The sequence below is a fragment of the Empidonax traillii genome, unplaced genomic scaffold (assembly GCF_003031625.1).
Source record: "Empidonax traillii isolate 1590-97213 ecotype Southwest subspecies unplaced genomic scaffold, ASM303162v1 scaffold206:size1282135, whole genome shotgun sequence".
Taxonomy (NCBI): Eukaryota; Metazoa; Chordata; class Aves; order Passeriformes; family Tyrannidae; genus Empidonax; species Empidonax traillii.
Genome location: NW_020955399.1, coordinates 1,098,615 through 1,115,908, shown reverse-complemented (window position 1 = coordinate 1,115,908; position 17,294 = coordinate 1,098,615). Strand labels below are relative to the sequence as shown.

Genomic DNA, 17,294 nt, shown 5'->3' with positions numbered 1-17,294 from the left:
AAAGGGCTACGTGTATATGCAAAATACTTCCTGACTTTTGGAATATCAGCTTGCCTTTTTTTTAAAGTCTTTATATAACACTTAGTTTTCCACTGTTTCACAATGTCAGGAAAGGTGTCAATAATTTCTAATGAGGCAAGAGCGAGAAGGTTATCCCAATCAATTTGATATTAAAAAAGGTGCAGTTTTCCTTTAAACACTGTAATTTTGCTAATAAAATTAGAAGCTTCTAGATAGAAGCAGCTTCTTATTTTTTATGTTTTGTTGTCATTATATTGTAAGAACAGGTAATTTATTATGCCTCTGTGTGTGTGTGTGTATATATGTCATAGCCTCTATGATTGACTCCTTCATTTTGTCACATTTTTCTTCAGTCTTGCTAACCTTGTAGCTGTATCATTTTTGTTGTTAGAAAGATGCTAAAGCCTGAAATTGAAGCCTGTAGGTAGTGCTGTCAAACAAATATGAAGTTGACAAGCACTCTGCTTTCAACTGATATGAGTTTTGATATTGGGCATTTTCAAACATACTGAATTTGAAAGCCTCTTCCTTTAAGAGGAAAAGATATGTCTTAGATTAGTCACTGTAAGTGCACCAAGTTTTCCAGTGATTATCTGAATATTAGAAGGATGCATTCTTCTTTTAACAAGTCAGAAAAACAAAGAGGAAAGAATTCTTCAAATATGCTTGTCACGGGGAAATCTTTGATGCAAAACTGAGGTATTTACAGAAAACCCTAGGTGGTTGATTTATAAGTGGTGAGGATTTTGGATTTCAAATAAATAGGAGATGCAAATAGTCTGAAACTCATCAGGTGTGTCTGTGATATATACAGAGTTGCTTTGGTCACTTAGATATATTTTTTTTTATGCTTTTGCATAAAAAAAACACACACACACAGAATATCTGCTCTCCTTAGGTAGACACCATCAGTAGATTGGACACTTGGGTTAACAGTAGACAAGCCCTAGTCAAAAGGTTTGACAGTGCCAAATTTGATCATTAAGCATTCTGAATGAGGCTTTTTTCTGTGCCTGGTTGCACAGAAGTCTTAATACTGAAGTAAGTTTTATGAATATGTGGCTCTTGTCAGTGAGGTTGGTAAATCCCTATCCTTGCAGTCCATCACCCTTTCCTGGAGCCTGTAATGAAGCTCACATGTGCATTTGTCTGGGGGTGTGTGGTCTCCTGTTTTTAAACACTGAGTGAGAATAAACCAATTGAAATATATTGGGTGGGAGGTAAAAGTGATTAAGAATTGTCTCATTGACTCTGGTTTTGACCTCTACTTGCTATATTTACCTGTTAGTAAATTAAAACTCAACTACTTTGTGTTCTAAGAAAGATAAAGACTAATGCTCGCAAACTGCTGTTTCTGTCACCTGTAAGCCTGGGTTTTCCTCTTGAGCAATTTGAGTTAAGCAAAAGAAGCGAGAGATACCTGAAGCTAATCTGCAAGACCTCACTGAACAGTCTGAAGGATTTTGAATTTTTAAAGTTGTCTGTATTGCTGAAAGAACTCTATTGCTTTCAGTTGCTTTTGTCTTGGATGTTCCTCTTATACCAGTCTCTGACTCGTATTGAAAGACAAAAAAAAGTGATGTGTGAGGTAGAAGTTTCTTGATTATGTGCAGTTATTATGAGGCTGAAGTATTTATTCAAATTCAGCTAAGAACTGTCATGCTCTGTTTCATTTTCCATTACTTAAAAAAAAAAAAAAAGCTATAAACCTAAGGATTTTGAGATATTTAACTCTTCTCTTTGCAGTCCAGGCTGCATTTTAAATGAAGGATAAGTATTTAACTAGAAACAAACTATTACCACTAATGAACTAGACTACCTTCCAGAAGTCTTCTGTTTTAAATTATTTTTTTTTTTCATTTGATTATGGAAGCAAAGTTGTTCTTTCCAGAACTCTGCATTTTATTGCATTTTCTTATCCTTATAGTGTGCTGACCAGTATGTAGAGATTGTATTTTATTTTTTCTCTCAAAATTAAAAATGGCAAACCTGTATTCTCTAACCTTTTAATACAGTTTTCTTAAATCTCCACTTAAATTTTTGCGTTGTTCTGTTGGTGAGTATATCGTATATGAGATAGCAAGGCATGGCTTTCTGGTGTCCTACTCCAGTTTTTTTATTTATATCACTCAGAATTGTTATGTAGTCAGCTTTTCCCTCTGTACCAGTTGAAGTAAGTGGTAAGTGGTAAGATTTCTACCTTTTTCGGTAGAGGTGGACAATGTACGTACAAATCTAAGAGTTCATTGAATGTGTTCTTGACTGCAGAATACATTTATTTTGTGTTCTGGTTTTTAGTGTTGTAAAACCTAGGTAAGTGCAATGCAAGTACTATTTATCACCAGGTTAGGTCTTTAAAAAAACCTCAACACTTTAAAACCGAGTTTTAATAATTTTCTAAAATAATTGAGTTTATTTTTTAATAGGCACGTATCCCTTTGTGACTTCATCAAACTGCACAGTTGGAGGTGTGTGTACTGGTCTGGGCATGCCCCCACAGAATGTTGGGGAAGTGTATGGAGTTGTGAAAGCATATACAACAAGAGTTGGAATCGGTGCCTTTCCTACAGAACAAGATAATGTGAGTATTAAAGCCCTAGATGTGACCTATGACTGGGTGAAATAACTTACTGTGTCTCGTCGCTCTTATGTTAAATCAGAGTTAACAGTTAAATGCAAGTAGATGACTGTGTTTAGATAGTTTAATCTTCTGACTCTACACTGAGCTTACAAGGTTGTAAGCCATTGTAATATGGTTGTAAGTTTCTTAAACCTTTCTGTGGAATAGAAGGCTAGAGCAGGAACAAATTTTGAAAAGTTTGCATAAAAACCATTCTCATGAATTAGGAAGAGCGTTTTGTATTTCTGTTTTCATCCCAACAGACAGCACTGTGAAAATTTCTTAAGGTAATTTACTATATATTGTAAAGTGTCGTTAAGTAGTCACCTGCAAGATGTATTTCAAAGCAAAAAACACAACACTTATGTGATAGCCTTACTCTTTCTTAGGAAATTGGAGAATTGCTGCAACTGAGAGGTAAAGAGTTTGGTGTTACCACTGGTAGGAAGAGAAGATGTGGCTGGCTGGACCTCGTCTCACTCCGATACGCCTACATGATTAATGGATTTACTGCGTGAGTGTTTTTGACAGCTTTGCTGGCAAACTGGCATAAAATCATGAAATTATGCAGATTACTGTAAATTGTACATATGCTAATTAGTAACATTCAGACTGTTAGTATTGATTTGTTGATTGTTAATTTAAAATAAGATGCAGCCAGGTATTTGCTGAGCCAGTGTTTGCTTATTTTGTGGCTGTCGCTGTAGGACAGGAATATTTGGCAGAGGACAGGAACAGACAGCAACAGGCATCATGAAATAAAACCATCTCATCAATGGTCATAAAGTATCTTGGCAGCACGCTCATTAAAAATACAAATTATATATTATCATTAAAATTATACCAGTTTAAGCTATAGACCAATCACTTCAACTAGAGAATACCTGTTCTTTGATTTTTGCCATTTTCTTGTTGTACTAGATCTAAGGATGCAACAAAAAGGATGTTTAAAGCTTTTTGTTTTATTGCTTTGTTTGGGTGGTGGTTGTTTTTTGTTGTTTTTTGTGGTTTTTTTTTTTTTTTTTTTAAGTCAGACCAAATAGTAGATTAGTGCCACATGAAATGGATTGCAATTTGCAGAAATCAGTATTATATGTCTTTGTTGTTGTTGTTGTTTACAAGTGATAAGATTCATTAGTTGTTGAACTTGTTTAACCACAGTAATGTTTCTTTGTAGATTGGCACTTACCAAATTGGATATCTTAGATGTATTTCCAGAAATCAAAATTGGTGTTGCATACAAACTAGATGGTGAAATCATACCTCATTTTCCTGGTAAGATTGCTTCTTTAACAATTTTAGATTTTGGTGAAATATAATCTGATACTTTAAATGCATTTTGCTCGTAAAACTTAGGACAGCAATGTGTTACTTCTGATTCCAGCCATTAATGTGTTCCCAGATGCGACAGGGACGTGTAATACCACACCCTAAAGACACCTGTACCAAATACTGCTGTTTGCTAGAAAGTTGCAAATTGCTATATAAAGCTTCTAAAACATAAATGTTGTTACTACTTTATCCCTTTTCTTTTATACAGCCTGAATCACCTTCAAGCTAAATTAGAAGCTTGGTTCATACTCTAAACGCAGTTTTGTTCCCTCTGTACTGTATTGATCCCCATTTTTAGCAGGCCAAGTCTCATTTAAGCGTTTTGTGAACCACGTGAGAGACATGGTGCTGTTGAAAAGCCACATTTTTCTCTCACTGTGTTACTTTTCCAATAATTCACTTCCCTTAAATGGTTCACAGAGCAGCCAAAAACCTGTTACACCTATGAAGTGGGAAAAGGGGTGGAGGAGGAAACGAACAATTAGTTTAGTTGAAAGCAAGTCTATTTTCTAATGCATGACGAAAGTACGTTGTCTTAGCATGATAGAAACTGTAGCCCCTGAGGAGAATGGGGGTCATTTTAGTGGTCATTTTTACTTCATCAGTGTAAATATATCAATGTTCAACTACCACAAGCCAGTGTTTTTATAGATAATGCATCTTGTTCAGTTTGCAGTAGTAGAGATACTCCAGAAAAAAGGAAGAACATTATAGAATATGAAAGACAGGGCTTTTTTGTTTTTCTAATGTGTGCATAGATGCCCGTTTTCATTCTAATTGGTAACTCCGGTAGAGGCTGGTCACAGGTTGCAGTTTTTCATATGATATCATCAACAGAGAACTTTTTGTGAGTGAGGAGATCAACTGTAGTAATTGGATACAACTCACAGCAGGATTTATGAAGTACAAAGATGTAATTACTTATAAAGGAATAAGTGATGATCTGCCAGTAGTCCTTGAAAACGGCACATATCTGGTAATTCATAAGGCATTAAGAAAAAAATCTTTTGTTTCAACATGTGCTTGTGGGAATTCTCTGATTTGCCCTTCAGTATCTTCAAACAAAAGTGCCAGTTAGTATGAATGCATGCTGAAAGACATGTCGTGCAGTTTTATTCAGGAAATTAGTACCCATCTTGCACTAAACCAGGGAATGCTTTTCCCTTTTTAAGACTCAGATAATCCAAATTTATACCCATATCAAAACATTAAGGACATGTGTATGTGCTTTAAATGGCCTTTGAACATAATGGAGATTGCACATTTGAATTGAGAATGACTCAGTAAATGCTTTTCCTGTAGCCCTGTCATCTAACCTGAGGCTATTTGGACTGTCTTGTGCTCAAGCCAGGAGGACCATCTCTGGCAGTCCATCATTAAAGATGACATAAGCAGGGGCCATGTTGTCGAGTACCAAGACTGTTGTCCAGTACTTTTTTTTTATTCACTGTGTGTCTCAGAACCAGAATGTGGTTATATACCCCTCCTGAGGAGGCAGACTTTGTTCCCTTTGTATGTGCCCAGGTAACAGGTAGCTGACCTTTTGGTCCAAGCAGCATAACGTGGCTCATCGGCCTCTGTTTTTCTTTACTGTATGAACAATTAAGAATTCTGGTAGAAATTTAGTAGAAGCTGTTGACATGCTGTCTTCCTTAAAGTGTCAGGAAGGAGTTTGAGCTGAACTTCTGGTAAGCTGGAAGATGCTGTCTCTCACAGTGCCTCTGTGTTCCACACCTCACTTTGCTATACTCCTCAACATTTGGCAGCATTTTCAGCACATATGCTGCAGGTTACCCCTGCCCCTGGCACAAAAAAACAAAAGGTAACTTTCTTCCCCCTTTCTTTTGCAGACCATTAGACTGTTTCTGATGTCTGCATCTCTGCATGCTGTGTGCCTTTTTTTTTTTCTTTTTTTTTTTTTCCCCTAAACTTGCCACTGACATTTGAATTTAATTTAGAAAAGATCCAGTCTGGGAATCTCTCACTGGCATACTTTCTCCCCTTGCTATCCTCCCACTCTCTTGGAGATGTTCATGATTTACCCTTCTTGTGAAATGACTGTCTAAATTAGAAGCACACACAGTACCCACCATCTCAGGAAAAGCATGCCATATTTCATATATTGTTCCTTTTTCCACCTGGATCAGAGAATCATACAAGTCTCACTCAGAGTTTTTATTTTTTTTAGCTTAACTTTCTGTGGGCATTTCATAATGGCTTCTTGAAAAAGAACTTTAAATGTCTTATAAATTTACAGCTGACCTCGGTTGGTATGATGGAGGTTGTGGAGCTGGCCAGTCATAGGAGTTCTTGGAAGGTCAAACTCTCTGGTATCTCTGAGCTGATCAGTTTAAAAGGAACGAGAAAGCTGGAGTCTAGTTCTGCTAAGGCCTCCTGTCCAAGTTCAGACATCAGCTGATCTCAGCAGAAAGACACACAACCTCTATAGAGCTCAGGAAACTTTGAAAACACAGATCCTTAGGAAATTGGGAGATTATTTTGGAGAAGCTTTACATCTTGCTTGCTTTTTTTCTCTTGTGCTTTTTCCCTGGACTTCTGCTGTAGATCAAAGAGCTGGGACGCTATTCTAGATGCACCTTTGTGTGATCTGTATGACCATTTTTATGTTCAGTTTCTGGAAATTGCTGGAGGATCTTTCGCTTACAATGGTGCCAAGTCCCAAATTCAAGCTGTTATTTTTGAGTTGGAAGTAACATCACATCACTCTCCGAATTATATCATTATATTTGCTCTCTCTGTTATCTAATTAAGCTGTTAAGGAATATTCTAGAAACCCTAAAAGATAAATCCCCTTAGTGAAGGGCTGAGAGAAATCTAGATGGTGACTACATCTGTTACTGTTACTACATTGAGCTCAGTGTACTGCTTATCTTCACCACCCATCTTCTATCACACCTGCTGGAACAAAATTAAAGAATCATTTGAAACATCAAGAAATGTACCCCTTCTTTTTCTTCTCTCTTATGGGGAAGTACAGAATTGAGCTAATACAGACTAATGGAAAGATGGTAGTCAAAAGGAGACCATTCAATTCCAGTTGCTTTCAGCTTTCTCCCTCTAACTTCATCAGAGAGGCTTCAAAATAAAAATGCCTTTGGACCTCAAAGATGAGGTGTTTTATCACTGTCCCTCTTCAGAAAGAGAGGCTGACGACAATCTGCACTGCCTGGAGATTAGTTTGTGGTTTTGCGCTTTGAGTTTATCTATTCTGTTTTACAGATCACCTGGACAGCAGACAACACCTCAGTTGTTACTGCTGGCATTTAAGAAAGTGCTTACCCTTGGCCTCTACAACCCAACATACTTAATGTGCCTGTCTGTCTGTTTGGATTACCACAAGTATTGAGTCAGGATCTTTTGCCTTTAACCTGTGAACACCTCAGTCCAAAAATGGCACATTTCTTTGCTGTTTTGAGGACAGCAGAGCAGAGTTTCTGTCTTACTCAAAAAACGTGGTTTGTAAAGGCTGTCTTTACAACGTTGCTGCTGTTGAACTACTGCCTGCACCAGGACAGATTGTTCAATGTGCTGAGCCTGACTTTGCTGGTTGCGCACGTGCTGGAGGGGATTAGCTGTGGCTTCGCGTTTGTACCTCTGCTGTGCCTCTTGAACCTAAAACCCTCTCCCAGGCTGACTAGATGTCTTTGCAGGAGCGACTTGATGTGAGACAGGGAGCCTACATAATGTTAATTACAGTGCCTTTGGCAGGCCCCTGTCTTTTTTTAGGAAGGCAAGAATGAATGCCTGCCACCTCCCATTTTTTGTAATCAATGTATTTTGACCATTTTCAGGCTTAAGGCTTTTTTGTTTTGCTGCCCTGTGTCATTCCGAGACTAATGTTCAGATAATTACTGGAGTGATTGCCAGAACAATATGCCTAGCATCTTTTTCAGTACTTGAAATCATCACAGGGTTCAGAGTTAATGGACAACATTGTAGCAAGTTACTAAATGAAGGACAAAATGGAATGTGCTTATTGTTTCTATTCTGAGAAGCAGTTGGAACAGTTACTGTTCATATATCCTGTGGGACTCCACACTGGTTGGCAAATCCATTGTGGAGTATTGGGGCAAAGGGACTGTGGGCATCGAAAGTTTTTTTAAGTATGAACTACATCTTATGACTGCGTTTGTAAAAAGTACACTCCTATGCCATTTTAAAATGTGTTTTAACCGCCTTACAAGCTGGTGCTTAGTTTTGCTTTCACAATTCCCTCATGAAGGGGGAGCTGGATCTTGGTGTTTGTTCAGAAAAAAAGTCAACATTTTTGGGAATTATTTTCCCTGAAAAGTTGTTTTCTGAACTGAAGAGATTGTGGTTTAAGCAAAATAAATGCATGTGACTGAGCACTGGAATTCCTAAAGTCCTGATAGTTACTGGATTTTTTTTCCCTATGCTTATATTAACAAAAAAATTACATCTTCAGTGCTTGTATTATCTTAAGAGCAAACCTCTTCGTGTAAGAAAAGAATAAAAAGCTTTATAGTTATGTGTTTCATAATAGAGAATATATAATATGCAGGGACATAATATTTTTGGTTTTGTTTGCTTCTCAGCCAACCAGGAGGTCTTAAATAAAGTAGAGGTTCAGTATGAGACACTCCCAGGATGGGATACGGACATATCAAATGCAAGGGCGTTTGATGAGCTGCCTGTAAATGCACAAAATTATGTTCGCTTTATAGAAATGGAGTTGGGCGTTCCTGGTAAGTAAAACAGATTTTCTTGTTGGCTTGGTTTATTCCTGCTCCATGAAACCTGTCTGGTATTTTGTATTAATGAACACACAAAATACTGAAAACTAGTTTGTTGCTGTCATAATGGTGATGTACCTGGTGACACTTGTGATGATGGTTTTACTTCTTTTTATCCATCTGTTTTAGTTGTTGAACTGAAAATTTTCAGAAGCTTTAATATGCTTCTTTCTTTGGCTTATACTAGAGTTCTTGTTCAACAGAGATTTTTGTTTTATAAGTTGCTTAAGTGTCTTTCAGATTGGTTATAAAAGGGGTTTAGTTTTGCTACTTTATGAAGTCAGTACTGTTTATTAATTAATGTGATTAATTATATGTGACGTAAGAGTTCCTAAACTAATAAATTTCTCTTATGCTACCTAATAAAGATGATCCTGCCATTCCAACCAAAGCTGGGAATTCGGAGATGATGCAAATCTTTACTTTTGTGACAGTTTCTATTTGTCTTTTTATCTGGAAAAGTGATTCATTTATTAGGGCAGCTCCAAGGCTGTACCCGCTTTTCTAAGTTATCAGTGTGTTCTTACTTTGAGAGCAACAGACATTGTTATAATTTCTTAATGTGCAAATCGTATATGCTGTGCTTTTATTCAGAGTGTGGTACTTAAGATCTTAAGGGCTTAAGAAGATAAGTTTGCCTCTTAAGATACAATCTGCTCTTGCTTTGTATTACTTACAATAAAAGTTTGCTTTTCTCTCCTGCAGTTAAATGGATTGGAGTAGGGAAATCCAGGGAATCAATGATCCAGCTGTTTTAAAGATTTCAGATGCATGGAAGAAAGCACACTCCTCAAAAGACTGCTCATTCTTAAATGCATTAGTAGCCCGCAAAGCAAAGATGTTGGAAAGATAGATTTTTGCATGGAAAGAAATGCTAGAGTTGATACCCCTAAATCAGTCGCTACTCCTGAAAGAGACTTTCACATGAACGTGTATGAATTCTTGTTCAACTGCAATTTCCAGGACACTTGTCACTTGTTGTTCAAGGTGCCATCAGTTTTGTTTTTTTTTTCTTTACCAATACTTACTTCATAATGTAATTCCTGTTTGAAAATCTAAGGTAGCATTGCTTTCATGACTGTTTGTCTTTGTTATCCTCTCTCTGCTTCTGGCGGTGTTACTTCCCTGAAATTTTAGACAGTAAAAACAATGCAGTTTTGCACAGATAGTTTTACATCCTCATTATTTGTATTCCTAAAGCTGTTGTATTCTAAATGACTGCTCTTGTGAGTGATTAAAGAGGGGGAGTCTGATTTTATAATGCTATAAATGCTGTCTAAATTATTGTGTGATCTGTTTTTTAAAGGAAGATGTGATGCCAAGTTGTTAAGAATGTCCAGGTTTTTTTATCTGTATAACACAGAAAACTTACTCTTTGTAACTCACAGAGGATGCTCAAGTGTTTACCAGGAAGTGTGCCCAGAAAGTTAGAAAACTGATATTGTAAAAAGTTCATTTGCGATTATTAAAGAACTATTCTGATTTTGAGTTAACTGTTTTATAACGTTAATTTTTTTTCTGGCATTTTATTAACTGTGCTTCTCTGCTTCCAAGGCGCAGATCTTAAACTGTTTCCCTAATTAAATGAGGTTATATTTATATTTGGTGAGAAGTCTAACATTTTGATGCCCTTTTAAATTCCTTTCTTTAGAGTCAATAAAAGATGTTTCTCTGGAGAATTGCCAAAGTGCAGACACTTTGTGATTATAAGTTGAGATGCTTTAGAAATAACATTTAAACTATTTCACGTATTTGCTTTAGACGTAGGGTAAATAACAAGTATTCACCTCAAGATATCTGACATATTTTGGCTTTTTATTGTTGAGAAATGGGAAAATGTTCTAGAATTATTTAAATTTATAACCATTATTATATATTCCAAAGACTCTGATTTCTTTTTTCAACAACCCTATAGTTGCATATTCCTTTTCTAGATTTGTTGAGAATGACTGTTTTTACACATTATACTATGATATTCATATGCTTCTTTTCACTTTAAAATAAAACTTACTTTGTTTCCTGAAACCAAATTTGTATCAGGGTGGGGCAATAGTTTTAGATTTAGTTTAATAGATTTCAGCCATGCAGATGAATATAAGAAATTTCTAATGCAAAATAAAAGATACAAGGCCTTCTGGTTTGTCTTGAGTAACCATATACTGCCTGAAATGGAATAGATTTGTTATACTGGAGCTGCTGTTTAGGTATTTAGCACAATGTTTATATTTTAAAATGACACAAACTGAAAGTGCTTATCGTAAGAGGAGGGAAGGGAGGGTTGAAGGATAAAACTACTGATATTTAAGGAACATTTTCTACTGAGTTCCTTGCATGGGACAGAACAGTTAGCAGGGTGTGTATTTTACTTGAGTAATATGTAGAAAGAGTAGGATACCACAGAATGCTGGAAAATCGGTAAATACATTGAGAGACCCTTGCATCAGCATTGCATGTAAAGATGATTGTCCTGTGCGTTAAAATCAAATAACTTGACGCTTGTTTCTTCTCTGAGGGCATGAGGATCTAGTTTTGCTGTCAGCCTCACAGTCCAGGAAGGAACTATACCATCCCTCCCTAGCTAAAGGACATCTTGAGTTGGAAATATCTTTCTAATTCCCTTATGGAGAGAGGGAGGGATGTAACTGTGTGAAACATAAATTGCAGTGTATTTAGAAATAAAAAATAAACTGTTTATTTTCTGGGCAGTAGAGAGAATTGACCTTGCAATGTGAACAATAGGTAATAATTACTGAGTATTCTTGTTTTCCTGTAGCTGTAGGAGGCACCAAGGGGATTTGTGCTGTCAGTGAAACTACTGTCCAAGGACTAGGGGCCTAGCTGGTTCCAGAAGTGAGTAAATAGATAAATGAGGGCATGCATTTGCTTCTGCAGTGAGTGAATAAAGCACAACCATGTAGTTATGTTTCACTTCTTCAAAGCAGAAACCTACAAGTTCAAGGCATGTCTCAGTTCTTCCGCTGTTGTTACTCCACTGTACAAATGACCATTGTTTTTCAGCGGAGGAATTCATATTCCCAGATGCAGCAATATTTCTAAGCAATACAGCTACAGCCCACAATGATACAAAGTATTTGTGCAGTATTTTGAAAGAAACGAAATAGAATTGTCTCGGATGCAACAGTGACTTATGTTCTTTTGCTTTCTTTTGATTTCAGCTGAGAGTTTTCTATGGTTCATCCACTCAGGTGCAGACATGGAAAGTTAAAAACATCCTCTTACCAGTACTTGTCCAGGATATGCATAGTCTGGGATCTGCTGGTGTATATTTACTTTTATGACCTGGAGCAAAGAATTTTTCTTTTACAATTTCAGATGGTTAAGCTTGACATCTGTAAAGTGTATCATGTTGTCCCTGCACGCTAGTTTTGCCCAGGTTTTCCTGGAGTGAATTCTTGGACCTGCTGCACACACACTTTCCTTCTGTTAAAGAATTTCCCCCTCCTCCAATGCTGCCTTTTTTACCTTTTATTTCATTTGCACATAGGGGGAAAGGCTGCGATGTGTTATCACCAACCTGACTGTTGTGGAAACAAATATTAAAAGTTACAGAGGTTGTTTCAAGCTTCATGTTCAACTGTGGAAGCGAGAAGGAAGAAGAGACCAGTAGCCGAATACTCTGCCACCAGCAGTGTGTTCAGCAGGGGCAAAGTTAAATAGCTTTGAAGACACACGTAGTTTTTTTCCTTTAGATAAAATCCAGTGTTTTGCTTTATTCCACCCCCTCATCCTGCCCCTTCCCGCCTTGGTCTGAAAGGAATTGCCACACTCACTGGCAAAAGGCTTTCAGTTGTCTGTCACAGGCAAGTAGTGAGCTGTAACAAAAAGAAAAACATTCATGCTTGGACAAGCATGTATTCTTAGGCCCTTCCTGTATGCTTCCTCTCTGAAGTCTCTTCTCTTGTTGGCTTGTAAGGGGAGAGGATGGCAGCATAGGATAGTAGTTGAAATTGATTCTTCTCCAAGCGTCCCCTCCTGCTAATGGGATGTTTTCAGGAGGAATGGATACCTGTTAGACCTAACAAGGCCGATGACAGACAGGGTATTTTGATCTCATTCTGTTCTTGCTGCCACTGAAATATTTACAAGGCTGATTCTCCCAGGCTTGTGCTGTACTGGAGCGTCAATAGCCCTTATGTCCCTACAGTTTAGTGAGCCTCCTTTACTAACTAGGTAGGAAGGAAAGTGAGGGATACTTCTGCTGCTTAGCTTTTCCATTTGTGTTCCATGTGTAATTGGGTTTTGGCATGCAGCTAATGGACAAAACCTTCAGATAGAGTGGCAGATAGATAATATTGATGTCCGGCATGACAGCTGCTTTTGTCTGTCATCATCCTGGAAGTCTACATCTAATAGAAGATGATAGTTTGCTTTTGCTGTCATGGCCAGCTCCCTTAATGAAACATAATCGAGGGTTTGGTTTAGAAAAAATAAAAGCCAAAGTAGCTGGGAATGAAAGTGACAACTAAATCTGGTGAGTTTTCCTCTGCCCATACTGTTCCTAGTCTGTGAAACAGTGAAACGTAGTAAACCCAGTGTTACAGTAATCAAGCACACTTGGTTTTGGTTCGGGACAGCTTTACCTACTGAAGGTAAAGTACAGATTGCTGTGAATGCACATGTACACACAGGTGATGCATTATTTGAAGAGGCTTAAACACTATTGGGCTCAGTGTGACAACTTATTTGACATATCTTTAAAATACCTTGCAATAGACACACATTAGAATATGTTCCATTCAACTTTAAACAGGTAATGTTGAGTTAAATTCTGATGATCTTCACTGTCGCTTTAGAACCACTAAATCAAGTCTATCAAAGCAATATGTTTTCTTTCACTAGGTTAGATTTTTTAAGTGATTATTCAATTTGTGCATACATCCAGGTACTTTTTAGCTCTTCTGATGCACACTACTGGCATTATCTGCAGTGTGTTTGAGTAACTATTTTCAGATAACAACCACAAAGTACAAGTGATTTTCCTTGTTCATTGGATGCCCTCTACATTGTTACAGAGGGAACTGGGATACCTGAGTGTTGGTAGTCGGTATGGCTTTGGGGGCAGCCCTTTTTTCCAAAAAGTGAGATGACTGTTCACTTTTTTTGTGCATGCAAGTTAGGATAAGTTCATTTACAGTGAGGCAGACCTCCCTAGTTCATCTTGTGTGTACCTCTCGACAGGAAAACCAGCATGGATCGCTTAATTGTGTTTAGATAGGGTAAGTCAAATGCCATAACTTTTTATGAAGTTTGATTGTACCAGTCACTAGTGGTCTTTCCCTGAGAGCTGATTTGTCAGTCAGGTTGGAGTGGGTTTTCAACTTCATAGTTTACTGGAGCCAGTTGCAGTTTACTGAAAGGTCTGGGCAAAAAGCATAAATCATTCTGTAATCTCATGCTGACATATGGTATGTAAATACCATGATCCACCCAAAGAGTAGCCAGCATTATAAATGTACTTTCTAATCTCCTGCTGAAATGAGTGCTCAGTATAATGCAGCTGTAATCTAATAGATATTAACAGCCTGAGAATGTACAGTAAGACCTTAATAATTCAGTATTGTTCAATTGGCTCTGACTTGTAATTAGCTTGAAAAGGGTTGTGCCTCTTGCAGCCGAGCATCTGACTGTATTAGTTTAATATCACTCGAATTTCCAAAGCCTTGACTTCCCAACAGAAATAGCCAATGGCATTCTACTATTTTTTTTAATTAAACATTTTTTAAGTTAATGTGCAGTACATCAAATTTTCATGGTGGGAAGAAGTCCAGATTTTTTTTTTATAATGATTTCCATTCTAGATTCTCATATACATGATGAAGTCATGCAGCACTCCTGGTATGGCCTGGATTCTCTTGTTTCTCTTGTAGACCAGTCATAAAAAAATCATTAGAAGTTGTTGCAGCATTGCCCACAATAGGCATAAAAGGGTAGGGCTTATTCCACAGGTCTAATGGGTTTACTTTGATGTATAAGCTTACCTGGAGCTCCTCTGGATGCAGGTGCCTTGTGGACACATTCTAGTTGTGTGGGATAGAAATTGGACATCCTTTCCAGGATGAGCAGCTGAGCTGATGAATCAAGCAAATAGAAGTTAGTGAAGCAGGAGGCCAGAGAGCAGGAATCCCACCCAAGCTGTGGAAAAGCAATTTATTTTGTATGGCAGTTATGGAAAAAAAATATTTCTGTCCCAGTACAGAGCTTACAAATGAATAAGGGGATGGCATTGATAACAACACAAAATCTTGCCTCTCTTGAGGGAATGTGAGTTTGTGCAGATGAATGCACTTTTTTCTTAACTTAAGAACTAAGAGCTGGGCAATTCCTTCCTCACCCCCACCCAAAAAAAAAAAAAAAAAAAAAAAAAAAGAAAATACCCTTCTGAAATGCTAAATCTCTTGAGCAGATTTTTTTTATACAACTAACTGATAGCCTGGCCTGTGCACATGCTGTGTGCTCTGTGGTTCAAGAGGCTGGTGGCAATATCGGTGCAGGATCTATGAACTCCCTTAGTTTCTTTGCAGAGTATAACATGCCAGATTCCTACAGGCAATGATGTTAAATGTTTGGGGATTTTTGGTTGGTTGATTGGTTGGATGGTTGATTGGTTGGTTGGGGTTTTTTGTTAAGGAGCTGATAGACCTAAAATAACTTACTTACATGGCTTGAATATATTTATCTCCATTTTGGTAGCAAAATCCCTGTGGGATAGCATGCCTATTAGGGATCCCCCAGGAGGAAAACAAACAGTGTCTGCATGTAATAGTAAAGATTCTACAAAATGTTAAATTTTGCAGAGCTATGGGAGTTTCAAGAATGAGTTGCACAATATCAGTAGCAGTTCCTAGAGACGAAACAAATACAGGAGCCAGTTAACTTTTTAAAGAGTATTTTATGGCAGGACAACAGCGTGCTGCTCTGTGACTAAAGGCAGAATATCTTTGCAGACTGATTCATTATATCCATGGTCTGATACGGTCTGCTTGTTTGTCACAATTAAGTAATAATTTATTCTACCTCCTGAAGAATGAAATTTGGCTGCTGTGTATAAAACACTGACTCACCAGTATTTGGAAAACAAAGTAGATGTTTTCTGTACTTTGTTGCCCATCAAAGTTGGTGATTTATGTTTTGGCCACTCCATGGCAACTACTTCACTGGAGTGTGAATTAATATTGCAGCTCCAGGAGTTTGGTGTTAAAATTGGTTCTCACCAGAGATCTTAGTCAGACTATTGCTTTGAACAGTGTCATGACACAGCAGTCTTAGAAACTCCTTGAACACATCCACAGTTAGATTTTTTTTCCTAAAACTAAGACCATTGCATCTTCCACTTACTTGTAGAGCACGATGTAAAAACTCCTTATCTAATTCAGTCTACAAAAGAATGTATTTTCATGCTTTAGATAATTTCAGTCAATCTTGGAAAATGTAGCTATACAACATACAAAAGTGACAACTCCAACACTCACACACAATATGAGCTGTTGAGAATCACTGTTATATTTACCAACATTTCCATATCCCTGTCAGCCAGTTCTGCACAACTGTTGTCCTCATCATAGTCAGCAGCACCAACAGAGATTCCTCTCCTCTCCCCAACTCGTCCCCGGGGGTGATTCTTCTTCTCCAGTTTTACCCTGGCATGGCTTCAGCGGGAAGCATTCTTCATCCCTCATCTTTGGGAAGTGGGGGATGTTTGCATCTTCCTTTCTCCAGCAGGAATCTTGTATTCAGGTTGCCAGCCCAGCTACCTGAGAGAGTGCCAGTAGCAGCCATGTCTACCACAGAATTGACAAGGTTTCTCCCAAACCCTGAGTCGCTTGCCTGTCTCCTGGTGTACATTTCCAGAGCCCCTCATGTCAGAATTTATCCTTTGCCCATAAATAGTTTTGAAATTTGCCATTGGAATGTTCAGGTTACATCTTTCTCTTGTAACTTTGCACGTAAAACTTTAGTTACAAGTTTCAGAAGCTTTTGGAAACATGCTATTTTAAAAAACCTTCATCATGCTCTGAGTGAATGTGGCTTTGGACTTAACAGACAACCCCATAGGAGAGAGGCCTAAGGCAGAGGTTAAATGGTTCATGTAGGGACCTGCAGGGAGCCTGTGGAGACAAGGGGAAGCAGCATGTCCAAATGCTACAGCCATACAGTTAAAATTGCAGGACTATCTGTAATCTGCTTGCTTGTGCTAAATAGTAATAATCCATTTAAAAAAATAGCCTCATCTTGGTTTTGAACCCTATGTAGCTTAACACACTGAAAAAGAAATCCATACTGCTTTTGAAAACCAAGGAAGCCCATACCAGTAAAGTTTGACTAAGTGGTATTTCTGCTTACAGACTGGACGAAGACCAAGGCTGCAGTGTGAGCTTACCTTTCTGGGCTCATGCAGTGAGGTTACAGGCTTTGATAAATTATGGAATGAAGATTGGGAAAGGGAAAGCCTGCAGGCACAGTCCCAGGGGCTGTCTGCCTGAGCTCCTTTTCCCTCGCTAAGATGGTGTGAGCAAGTCCCTCTGCCT

At 37.9% G+C, this 17,294-nt stretch overlaps 1 protein-coding gene across 1 annotated transcript in view; it reads left to right on the top strand.

The window, feature by feature from the left end:
- Positions 1 to 10,768, top strand: part of ADSS (adenylosuccinate synthase) — a 38,828-nt gene extending 28,060 nt beyond the window's left edge. The window contains exons 9-13 of the mRNA XM_027887287.1: positions 2,448 to 2,602; positions 3,031 to 3,155; positions 3,819 to 3,916; positions 8,551 to 8,700; positions 9,454 to 10,768. Coding sequence (XP_027743088.1) covers positions 2,448 to 2,602; positions 3,031 to 3,155; positions 3,819 to 3,916; positions 8,551 to 8,700; positions 9,454 to 9,506 — 581 coding nt within the window. The 3' untranslated portion in view covers positions 9,507 to 10,768. The remainder of the gene's footprint in view (positions 1 to 2,447; positions 2,603 to 3,030; positions 3,156 to 3,818; positions 3,917 to 8,550; positions 8,701 to 9,453) is intronic.
- Positions 10,769 to 17,294: the final 6,526 nt, after the last annotated feature.